General features: G+C 35.4%; 1 protein-coding gene across 1 annotated transcript; it reads left to right on the forward strand.

Annotated features, from left to right (window-relative positions):
• The first annotated feature begins 5693 nt into the window (after positions 1-5693).
• LOC149552658 (2S albumin-like cysteine protease inhibitor) lies at positions 5694-7000 on the forward strand. Its single transcript, XM_089789806.1, has 2 exons — positions 5694-6123; positions 6972-7000. The coding sequence occupies exons 1-2, from the start codon at positions 5694-5696 to the stop codon at positions 6998-7000; spliced, it is 459 nt and encodes a 152-aa protein (XP_089645932.1).
• The last annotated feature ends 6102 nt before the right edge of the window (positions 7001-13102 follow it).

Consider the following 13102-nt stretch of genomic DNA (forward strand, 5'->3'; position numbering starts at 1 on the left):
CAATACACTTTTACGGCATCAAGTCATTTATCCTATATGCTACCCTTGCTTATTGGTTTCCATTGCTTATTAAAAATATGTTTTGTATGGCTATTTTTTTCTAGCTTGGGAACTCTTGCAATGGTCCTTGAGGATTGCATTCACCATCTTCATGCATCATTTCCTATTTGTTTTATCTATCATTTTTCTAATCCATCATGTTCTACACCTTGCTAAACAATGGGATGAAACAATGTGATCTTGCTTAAGAACTGCTATAAATCATTATGAAAAAACTCAAATATGGTCCTGAAAAATCCTTTAAAACTATAAAATGTCCTAAAAAATGACCATCTTAGTGAAAATCTAGTAATAGGCCCTTTGATGTATCACAAAAAAATTCAAAATATCTCAAAAATATTAAAAAGTCTTGAAAAAAATTCCCAAGTGGTAAAAACCTAGAAACATGTGCTATTTGAGGCCTATGCACCTCTATCTATTAGCTCATAATTTTGACACTTAGCCATTTCACTCCATCTTACGTACTTGTTTCCTAGTTTGAAATTGGTATTTGTCTAGGTCTAAGGGGCATGGAATATATCAACTTTGGTCTCTTGTATGTGCTAGTCTTGGGGATGCCATCCAAATAATGTTTCTCAACACTTGCCTTAACACTTAGTGGCTTTGAGCTTACACCTTGTTGTCATTCTTGGGTCACGGTATTTCTCACTTGTAGACATGAGCTCTAGAGAGTCAACACTTTCTTGTTCTTTTTCTCTTTCACATCATGCTTAAACTAAAACTGACCAAGATATGCTTGAACTTTTTTTTTATGGTGCTTGTGCTAATCTTTTATGAGTGTTCCCTCCTTAATCTCTTTAGGATGTCACTAAACTAGAGAACTAGGGGCATAGGGCATGTTTTCTTTTGTCTTCTTCTTATAGGCATAGCTTTGATGATCCTAAGTATCTCTTGCTTTGACCTCTTGGACACTTAGGAGATTTGGGGCACTATTGTTACATTGTGTTTGCTCATGCATGACCACACTCATGGATATCCTAGACTTTGTGCCTTGGTACAATTATAATCTTGCAATATTAAACTTAGGGAATCTACTAGCGAGTCATCTTGACTTTTATGTCTTTAATGCTTATGCTAGGTTCCCACATTTTGACTCAATGATAAAAACAAGGACCTACTTAATTGACCCTTGCAAAGATGCACTTTTTTATTTTCATATTAGTTTGAATATTTGGAGTTGCATTTTAGTTTAGTTTGCGTATGAGTCCGAAGAGAGTCTCCATCATCTTTCATGGATGTGTTAGTCAACTATATTCATCTCCTTTATTCTTCTCGATCGTGTCTTCATCATATCTCCTATATTTTTCTCGTCATCTTCTTTCTTTTATTGTCATAAAACAAAGTTAATCTTATCATCACACCTATCTACCCTTTGGGACCCATTGTTTCAAACATCTTGGATTTCTGTGAAAATTGCATGGTAACCTAATTTTGACGTACTAGATTCATTCTTAGGATTGAAAGAAAAATTTAAGTTCATCTTGCATGTGAAAATCACATTTTAAATTTTTCCTTCTTTTGTGCAATTGATTGACTTTTTGAGGCTTAACCTTCACATATTTTTAAGGCAATATTATTTTATCCTTCTACATCATTTCCATATCTCTCATTACCTATCTCTTCCATCATCATTTTATCACCTTTCTTCTTGCTTTGACCTAATTTTACTATTTCATAATTTCAGTCAAACTGGGACACATTCTCAATGCTTGGTGGTCAAACTTTGGTTCTTCACTCTTTGAATCTCTTATCTGTCATCGTAGACCTTATCTTATCTTATCTTGATTTGATCATATCTAGATATCTCATTTCTGTATCTCCTCTACATCATTTTGATTTTGATCCTGAGGAGGTAGGAACAATCTATCTATATTTTGATTCTATTATCCATCTTCTTTTTTCTTTGCCTAGGGTAGATAATTGACCTATCTATTTTGATATATTAGTTCTCATCTTATCATTATGGGTTTTGATTCATCTTGATCTATCTATCTATTTTGGGCATATCAGTTCTCATATTATCGTTATGGGTTTTAATTCATCCTATCTATCTCTCTGCACTTTGTTCGATCAAGTTTAGACTCAAATCTTTATCCGTTATCTTGGCATCATCATTCTTTAACTTAATATGTTCTCAAATCACTCACACATTAGTCAAAGAGGGAAAAATTTAATCACCCAAAAATGGTCTATTAAACTATAAGCACCCTTTTCAACATTTTTAATCTCTATAGTAAACTGCAATTTATGTTTAATCAATTTTGAATGATTTCTAATCAATCACCCTTGATCAAATCATCTAAAAAATATTTTATCTATTTGTCTTATATTTGACCACCTTATTCTAAGTCTTATTTAATTAAAAAAATTGTCCTCTTTTAATTAAATAAAATCCCCAAATCCCACACTTTTTTTTTATCGGTAAGAGGTTGAAGCCAAGGTTAATTATTATTATTTATTGTAATTTTAATTATTATGACTATTAGTTCAACTCAAGTAGATTCAAACCCAAGACCTCCCAAATAAGGGGCTCACAATTTACTATTGTGTTGTAGGCTCTTGCTTTCCCCAAATCTCACTTTATTCCTATCTGCACACAAATACATTTTCTTATTTTAAAAAGAAAAAGAAAAAGGAATTTTGTCTTCACATGGAGGCACACTTTCTTATATGAGAGGAATCATTATTTTTTAAATAACTTTAATTATTCTCCACAAATCTTTTGCCTCTTAAACACGTCCCTTGATTTTTCCTCATGAGAATCTTGTGCACCAAAGTCAACATGAGGATTATTCGCCACCATAGATTTTTCCTTTTAATCTCTATCATCCATTTTTCTTTATAAAGAGGCTCTCTCCCCCTCATTTGGTAACCTTGACCTTATGTCGTCATGCTATTGTTATGATGTTACTTTGCTTATTGGAATAATCTTGCATCTTGGTGACTTTGGCATCTCAGGAGTTGTCATCTTGGATCTTGCATCCATGGTAGACTATCTTGATTTGTGTTGAGGTGACATTGTTACTTGTTCATTTGATTTCCTGAGCAATAGTTGAGATCTTGCATTATCATTTAACTTATATTTCTTTATCTTGCATGTCATTTAAGCTTAATCTTGCATCTCATCTTAGACTACTTTGCATTGCATTTCACTTTGAGGTCATGGATACTTGCATCTTCATTTGAATCTCTCATTCTATGGTGCACCTTGCAAGGGTCTCTTATCTTAGGTTCATTTTAGAGCCATCATCATACTATTAGGATTCTTGCATGTCATGGATAAAGGTCAGCTATAAGCCACAATTCAAGACTCCATTTCCACTAGATATCTTGGATAGAATGGTTTATAGAAGTGTACCTACTTTTGAGCATAAAAGTACCATTCAAACAAAGCCTCTCATTATTATAAAAGTACAAAAGTAAGTATTACTACTTGCATTGAGTTGCCAACTATACAAACAACTTACTATCTATCTAAACTAGGTTTTTGGGTGTCATGTTGCCTTGTGGCATCAAGATGGGCTAACAATTTTCAACAACCATTAAATTGTAAATTTTGACAATCTACTACCATAAATCAATACTCTCGTGTTCTCTTGCCCTGCACTAGTTGTAGATCTGAATAATGATTAGTAACTTGAGAATTTATTTAATCAACCACCCTCTATGGTTCCTCTAGCCAGAACTAATAAAAGATGTTCTTGAAATGGAAAAGGGATTAAGGAGAAAAATATTTAACTAAATTGTTCTTTTCTTAATAAAAAAGTTTCTGCCACTAAGGTCATTTCTACTTTTCTTTAGAAATAGTTTAAAGAATACTCTCTTGTTGAAAAAATAGAGCACACCAATTTTAATATTTGGTAAAAAAAACATATATTTATCAAAATATAAAAAAATTAATCTACACATTAATATTTGAATGTATAACATAATAAAATAAAGGAAAAGAATTATTTATAAAAGGAAATATCTCCCCTAACCTAATTTTTTATATTTTGAGTGTTGTAAGATGACATTGCTTTTGGTTTGGGAAGTTTTGAGGGCTCTAGAAGTATTATTAGTTTCTAAATTTATTAACATTTTTTGAATTAGGCAGTCCATAATTGAGAAAGGAACAATTATTGTAGTAGAGGATTAGATTTTGCTAAACAAAATGGGTGAATAAGGGGAGAGAGAGATTGGTCTTTTAGAGAGAGAAGGGCAAGGGGAGAAGGGGTGAGACAAAGAATGGAAAGGGGGAGAGAGAGAGAGAGAGAGAGAGAGAGAGAGAGAGTAAGATATATACGAGTGTGTGTGTGTGTGTGTGTGTGTGTGTGTGTGTGTGTGTGAGAGAGAGAGAGAGAGGGATGTATATAGGTTTTGTTCACAGAGATGAAGCATTGAATTTTTTATCTTGGGGTAGAAAATATCTCCTACTTAGCGATTATTAAATAACTTAACATTATAAATCTCTCCTTACAAACTAATATTTAATACATGTGACTAAAGGAGGAGGAGAAGGACATATTACTATTCATCAATGGATATTAGATGAGTGCAACTATATTTATTGACTTCAATCTAGAAATATAGAATATGTATCCACATTCAATCTAGAAATATACAATACTTATCCACAACTTGTAAGACGACCAATTACAAAAGTATATTATTGTAAGGTCACCAACTAAACAAAAGTAAATGTCTCATAAGTCACATCGGCTAAACCCTTAGCACAAAGTAAATGGTACAAGTTCTAGTTTAATTAGTTAATATCATAGTCCTATCAAGGCACTTATGATGCCTCTTGTAGCCATTCCCCCAATGAACTTGGGGCTCGTTTGGCAATGAGAATACAAGTGGAATAGGCATATGTGTATTCTTAAAATTTGAAAATCTTTGTTTGGATGCACCAAATTGGAATTGGAATAGGAATAAAATATGAATACGTATTCCAATTTTGGCTCAAAATTGAGCATTTGCTATTCCACCGAAATAGGTGGAATAGGAATACGTATTCCTAATTCAATTTTTTTTATTTTAGAAAATATAAATTTTTGAGTTCGTGAATTCCGCATCAAATTCTAGGTGAACCAAACAAAAATAAGAGTACGTAACCCCATTTTCTATTCAAGAATAAGTATTTTAGAATAAGTAGTCTTATTCCCATTTTTATATTCCCACAACCAATCAAACCCCATAAATACACCTTATATCCGAGTATGCCTCAAGGGGACAAAACCATGCTAATAATATTGGCGTAAATGGAATCAGATAAATTGTCACCCTAACTCATCGTTTGCCTGAAAATCTAAAGCAACAAAACACAATGTAAAACCTCAAATGTCACGACGCTTTCGAAGAAAGAAAAACAAAGTTTTGTTAAAAAAAAATCTTCTCTTGGCATCTACTTGCGCTGTCCGGACGCCGCATGCTGCATTGCTGTGGGTCCATGCAGGCGCCACTTGCCACCATGCAAGAATCCACTACGTGTTTCACCTGCACGTTGGATCTCCCCATGCAAGCAACACAAGGCTACGTCCTCCCCCTACTTATACCCCTCCCCTCCTCTCCTGCTACTCAACCCACGCACTGATCTTGATTCACTGCAAGTGCAAGATACATCTCAATTCCAATTATTTCTCTTGATCAAGATGAAGCAGCAATGGGTGGCGATGGGCGTGCTGGTGATGCTGATCATGTCACTGAGCATGGCGGCGGCGGAGTGCGATGAGGAGGAGAGGATTAACCAGGGACGGGGAGGGGGAGGGGGAGGGGGGCAGCAACAGTGCGAGCCCAGTCGGCTGGACGACTGCAGAGACTTCATAAGGGGAGGGAGAGGGCAGGGGCAGGGGCAGGGGCAGCCCCCTCGCAGGTGCTGCCAGGAGCTGCAGAACATGCCCCGCGACTGCCGCTGTGATGCCGTTCAGCAGATATTCGAGGAAGAGGCGCAGCAGTATGGATTGGACATGGAGTTCAACCAGCGCGGCCGCGGAGGAGGACAACAACAAATGATGGAGAGGGCGAGACAACTTCCTTCTCGCTGCAACGTCTCGCCAAGCCGCTGTGAAATTCGACAACGCGGTAATCTCTTCCTCTTCTTACTCTTAAATATCACATACTAAGAAAAATAAAAAATAAAACATCACTTGTAAGACTTAATCAAATAGACTACCTTTAAACATAATTAAACATCACTTGTAAGACTCGTAAGTCTAGGAATTAAATAGATTACCTTTAAACATCACTTGTAAGACTTGTAAGTCTAGGAATCAAATAGATTACCTTTAAACATCACATTATACTAAAGAATCAATCAAAATTCACTCAAAACTCACACTTTTTAGTCTAGGAATCAAACGTGGAATTAAAAAAATTAGGATTTTTACAAACCTTGGTTTAGCCAAATCAAAGTTTTGTATATTTTTATTCTGATTTTTGGCATTTTACTAAAGTTTTGTATATTTTTATTCTGATTTTTGGCATTTTACTAAAACCGTTTCTTTCATTCGGAAGATGCGTGTGAAGACACACTTGCAAATTTCAAAAAGTAGTCCAATATATTGTTTTAACACTCTTTAAAAAAAACCATTTTTCAATTTTCAATTTCTACTTTTTTCGATTTTCAATTTCTACTTTTTTCGAGAAACCTGGTTTTGAGGCAAAATTGGAAGTCCCATATACTAATTCCATTTTGCAAATTTTGAAACGAATGCACAAATTTTCAAATCTAGATTTTGAAAAAGCTAATTCCTATCATCTTCCAGGAACCAAACGGACCTTTAGTCTGAAAATCAAATCTGACTGAGTGTCCAGCTTTTCGACCTCCACAGCTTTTTAGTTCTTTTCTTTACTTATCCTTCTCAGAGTTTTAGTGTATTTGGTTGAACTGACATTTGGGTTTTTTTTCCCCCTCCTGTTTGTGTTTGCAGGTATTTACATGCCGGGAAGTATTTGGTAGAGTAGGGTATGCATGGCGAGTACCAAGTAGTATGTATGTACAGACATAAATAAAAGGTTGTATTGTGTCGCCTTGTTAAGTGTCTAGTGTTTTGTTGGCGAGGAGCTCGCACATCATCGTGTGCAGCTTCGAGAGTAGAGCTTATGTGGTTTTACTTCTTTTTCCTTAACGTATGTAAACTCTGATCCAGGCTTCAATGAAGAGGATATCTTTGTTTTGAAATGTTTGTTCAAGTTTCTGAAATGCTACAGCAGCAAGAGTTATCTAGTTAGCATTATGAAAAACGCAATACGCATTCACTTCTGCTCACTCCCTAATAACTGATTAAGTACGAAAAATGAAATTGAAAAACTAATCTTACCTGTAATGAATGGGAAATAACGTGAAAAATCATCAATCATAAAATAAAGTTAAAAATCATCAGCTTTCATAATTAAAATAAAAATATCACTAACTTAAATTTTTTTTAAAGAAAATAGTTATTAATTTATTCCAAAAATTAAAAATAACTAACATAAATTATTTTTATAGATAAAAAATTATTTAATATTTTCATGCATCTATGAACTTCAATTATTTTTATACATAAAAAATTATTTAATATTTTGTACATCTATGAACTTCAATTATTTTTATATATCAATGAGATACATAAAAAAGTATTTAATATTTTCATACATTTATGAACTTCAATTATTTTTATATATCGATGAGATATCAGTCTTGAGGTCCTTATTTTAATTGAGGTGGTTATTTTAATAATAAATTATTTAATATTTTCATACATCTATGAACTTCATGAACTTCAATTATTTTAATATATAAGTCTTGAGGTCCTTATTTTAATTGAGGTGCTTATTTTAACAAAAAATTATTTAATATTTTCATACATCTATGAACTTCAATTATTTTTATATATCAATGAGATATCAATCTTGAGGTCCTTATTTTAATTGAGGTGCTTATTTAATAAATGGTTTAAAATAATTATAATATAGAATAAGATTATTCCAAGTGCTTATTATAAATAGTGACTGAGAGCTTGAGAGCTTAAAATAGTGATTGAGGTATATATCAATGAGATATAAGTCTTGAGATCCTTATTTTAATTGAAGTGCTTATTTTAAGGTATATATCAATGAGATATAAGTCTTGAGATCCTTATTTTAATTGAAGTGCTTATTTTAATAAATGGTTTAAAATAGTTATAATAGAGAATGAGATAATAGGTGCTTATTATAATAAATAGTTTATAGTTTAAAATAGTGATTGAGAGCTTAAATGAAATATAAGTCTTGAGGTCTTTATTTTAATTGAGGTGCTTATTTTTTAAAATGGTTTAAAATAGTTATAATAGAGGATGAGATATCATGTGCTTATTATAACAAATAGTTTATAGTTTAAAATAGTGATTGCGAGTTTAAAATAGTTATTGAGAATGATATATCTCAAAAAAAGTTTAAAATAGTTGTTTAAAAAATGGTTTAAAATAATTATTGAGACATATCAGATGTAAATAGCTTTAAAAAATAGTTTAAAATAATTTTTGAGAATGAGATTAAGGTGCTTAAAAATAGTTTTTGAGAATGAGATTAAGGTGCTTAAAAATAGTTTTTTGAGAATGAGATTAAGGTGCTTAAAATAGTTGGTCTGGCTGGTATTGGCAGAGTGGCTCGTTGTAGTTCTAGGGATGTTAAATTTTTCTTCTCAGTTCATAAGGGTGATTATACTAACAATCTCATGGAAGCTCGGGCTATTTTATATGCTGTGGAACAGTGTTGCTTGCGGGGATGGAGTAAGATTATCTGTGAGTTTGATTCCCAGGTGGTGGTGAACATGTTTTCTTCGCAAGAGCTTGAGGATGTTAGTTGGCAGCTGGCCACTGTTGTTAAGCAGATTCTTTTCTTCTCTTCCTCTTTTTAGTTCATTAGGTTCACGTATATTCCTCGTGAATGGAATAGAACTGCTGATTGTTTAGCCAAATGGGCATCTAGTCATGATCCGAGTTGGAATATTAGGGATAGGAGGCAATTGTCCTTTGAGATGGTGCAAGAATTTGATGATCTTGTTGCTCAGGATCGAGCTCCTTGTTGAGCTCTCCTTGTTGTATTCCTTTCTATCTTAATAAATTTTTACCCCTCTTTTTGCAAAAAAAAAAGGTGCTTAAAATAGTCATTGAGAATGAGATATCAGTCTTTGATATGTTTATTTTAATAAATAACATAAAATCTTTATCGAGAATGAGATTTTATTGAGAATGAGATCAATAAAGAATAATTTAAAATAATTTTTGAGAATGAGATTTAGGGGTTTATTATATAAAATAAATAGCTTAAAATAGTCATTGAGAATAATATCTTATTAAGAATGAGATAAATAAAAAATAGTTTTAAAAAGTTTTTGAGAAAGATTAGGTGCTTATTATATAAAATAAATAGCTTAAAATAGTCATTGAGAATGCGATATTAGTCTTTAATGTGTTTATTTTAATTAATAACATAAAATTGTTATTGAAAATGAAATAAATTAATAACATAAAATTGTTATTGAGAATGAGATAAATTAATAACATAAAATTGTTATTGAGAATGAGATAAATGCGCGAGGCTAATATCTCTTGTTCTTGTTGTTTATGTATGGAGATGTCCAAGTTAATAATATAAGCAATTTAACATAGTAAATTTCAAATTTATAATTTTTTAATTTTTTTTTAAAATTAAGATGTTTGTGATATATATCAAAATGATCAATTGAAATTCACAATGAGCAATTTTTTCATATTTTAAACCAAAATTACAATTTAGCCCCATCCACCTTCTCTGAAAAGAGGGCCTAGTTAGCCATCACCACTATGAACTGCACTGCCTAAGCCATCCCCTCCATGAACGGGTAGGTCATATATGCCATTTTTTCTGTTCAATTCAATACACTCGCCCATAGAATTGTAGGGGCTGGTGTGGATGATGTGAGAAGATGCAGGATGGGATTTGTGGGAATGGGCCTTTCCATCATTGTAGAGGGGCTAGCGTGGAGAGGTAGGGATTTAGTGGTCCAACCATCCATGTAGGGAGGTGAGACGATCGAGGAGTTCAAGCATTCTTCAACAAGAAGCGAATGGAGTCGACCTCTCCTTTATTATTGCTTCCTAGTTCTCCTAGAATCCCAACCACCCTCTCGATTTCTTTAGTAGGAGGGCAGCCTCTAGATAGATCTTTCCTTGCCCCCAACTATAGCCACCCACCCCTTCTATAGTTGATAGTAGGGAGTAGAGCCCTATATATTTTTAGCAGTGGTGAGCCCGCTTGGGAGTTGAATGGAGTTGTTCTATAGATCCTCAAGAAGGTCAAAAAAGAGAGGATTCTTTTCGGTGACCAATAGCCTAGCCCTGACCCCTAAGTGCTCTCATGTGAATCGAGCCTCATTTCTTCCCATCCAAGGGGTGGTGGGCCCCCTCATTGTAGAAAGGGTAGATAGGCGGGTGCCAAAGGAGTAGTTTTGAACCCCATCAAGTGTTCGGGATAGGTAGACTTACTTCTTATGATGGGACCAGATAGGCTTCATGCATACAAAACTAGATTCATACGTCCAGGTTCAAGGGTGATAGGTTCCTAACAACTATTATAGGAGGGTTGCCCCCATTATTTGAGATAGGGGTCCCCAATGACCTTGACAAGTGTGGTGATCCATATGATTTATGATCTCTTGTTGTCTCTCCATCATCACAGGGTTCATCGAAACTCCACTCACCACCCTATCGGTGGTGAAGCATGCCTCTCTCAATCTCCCTAACTGTGCGCTATGCTTTTCGACCCAGAAAATATGCTGGGCTAGGTGCTACTACCCCTACTCATGCTACTTCTACCCGATACAGAAATGAAAGGAATGCTTAGATGTTCATGCTACTCATGCATCTGCATGCTCAGGTAACAAAATCAATTGATTCTATATTGACTGAAATAGCTACTCCTAATCCCAGATCAACTACCTATACTTAGGGGTAATCAATCAACCAACTGAAAGAGGTGCATGCAAAAGCACACGTGGATTGAGGTGGTAGTGAATCTGCTAGTGGGTTGAATCTCGCAGATAATATAGCCCACACCTTTCAAGGCTAGAAACTAAGCATGTGCATAAACAATTGACCCTTCCCCACTGTAGGCTGGGGTGAGAGGGGGATAAGATTTACTCCCACCCCACTAACACCCCCCCCCATTCTAGCCCCGTGTAGGCCCCCCCTTCAGATTATTGTAGGGCTGCCCATATAATAGTAAGGGTACTGGGCAATGGCGAGCTGCAAAGGAACAACTATAGTAGCCATAGAATTGGAGGGCACTCTTCATCTGCACCACCCCTACCCTTTATATAGTGAGTAGGGTTGGTTAATAATAGTTGGGGCCGTTAGAAGTAGGGGCCTCTTTGCATCATCATGCATTAGATTGTTACATGACACGTCACCATCACATTTTAGGTAGTTTTGTAGGATCAGATCCCCTTACCCCCCTAATCCCCCCAATCAATAAGTTGTTTCCTAAGAGATCTCTTTTAGTTTGATGACCATGAGTAACTAGTGAGTAGTTCTTGGGTCAATGCAGGCATGGCAAGATCAAATAGCTGAGAGGCATCCATACGTAACATGGGTTGTTTTCTAGTACAGAGCCCCTACCGTTCTATAAGCCTACATGGTGGGTGGCTCGGTTTATATTATTGTAGATTTCTCTGTCGTTATTCAACATACTGACAAAAATACTAGCTATAGGTCATAGGGAGCTACTGCGGGCTATTGATGACCAAGAACCAACCACCCCACATTATATAAGGGACCCCACATTATATAGGAAATAGAGATGCCCTATTATTCTCTTATTCCCCTACTATTCTATAGGTAGCGGCCTCTTGCCTGACGCTCTCTACATTTTGACTAAGCATCAACCTGTGCTTTCCACGAAGATAGGAAGAATACCCCTATCTCTCTGATAGAATCCCTTCTCTAGTAGCCTTGGTGTCGATCCGTAAACAATGGAAGGGAGAGGGTTACTTGGAGAGATGGGGGAGGGTTGCAAGTTAAGTCAAATCCATCCATCCACTCAGAATCAATCTACGTCCCCATAGAATAGTAGGGTCATTGTTTCCCATAGAATAGTAGGGCCAACCCACTAGTAGGGCATCCCTTTGCATTAACAAGCTTCTAGATAGACTTCCACTTAATCAATACAAGAAAGAAACTCCCCCCCAATCATGAGACTGAACAACCACACCTCGAAAGCACCTATAAGAATCCATGATACATAATGTGAAACCCCAAAAAATATGCACTTAGATGATCCTGCTGCCCCATGACCTAAACCTTTTAATGACCAACCAGCTACTGAACACATTAGACTCTTAGGGATTGCTACGATATGTTCTATTCGGTGAGGGATTTTACCATCTATTGATAGGATTATTCCACTTGGGTTTGGATTGCATGGGGCTCAGTTTGATTGAGTAGTTACACCTAGCAACCTATAGGAACTTTGCCATCCATAGGAAATTTGCGAGAGCTAGAATCTCAATGGCACATAACCCTATCTAAAGATTGATGTTGCTAATGCACCGTGCATGCATCCTTTCCCAATGTTGCTTTATCATATATTATTCGTGGTTAATGGGTCTAACAATAGGTAGATTTGGCACGGGGTCTAAAGGCTCTATGCCAAGCACTCTATATCAATCTAGAAAGCAATCCACCTATATCACCTCTTCTTATGGATGTAGCGTGGTGTGACCAACCATGCATTATAGGCTCTATTGGCTAACAATTTGCGACTATAGATATAGTAGGTTCGAAGAATCACTTCATTTGAAAATTGATAGATGTCGGCCCTACTATTTTTTAAGGCATTGATTGGAACACATGCATCAGATGACGGAACCCCTACTATTATAAAGGCTAAAAGTAGCCTAATATTCTATGGGGTGGGGAAAATGCGCCCTACTAGGCGCCTATAGGGCAACTTGTTGGAACACTTGTAGATGCTGGTGGCCCTACTATTCTATGGGGCTATTGAAGAGGAATAAGGTCTATCTATTTGCATGAACAATAATAGTTGAACTGGTGACTAA

Source organism: Cupressus sempervirens, chromosome 6 (genome assembly GCF_028749045.1).
Source record: "Cupressus sempervirens isolate cs-2001-9-10 chromosome 6, ASM2874904v1, whole genome shotgun sequence".
Lineage (NCBI taxonomy): Eukaryota > Viridiplantae > Streptophyta > Pinopsida > Cupressales > Cupressaceae > Cupressus > Cupressus sempervirens.

Excerpts from the sequence above, each read along its gene's own strand:
- LOC149552658 (XM_089789806.1), top strand. The coding sequence starts at position 5,694 with ATGAAGCAGCAATGGGTGGCGATGGGCGTGCTGGTGATGCTGATCATG. Across the intron at positions 6,124-6,971 it reads CTGTGAAATTCGACAACGCG|GTATTTACATGCCGGGAAGT; the intron begins GTAATCTCTTCC and ends TTGTGTTTGCAG.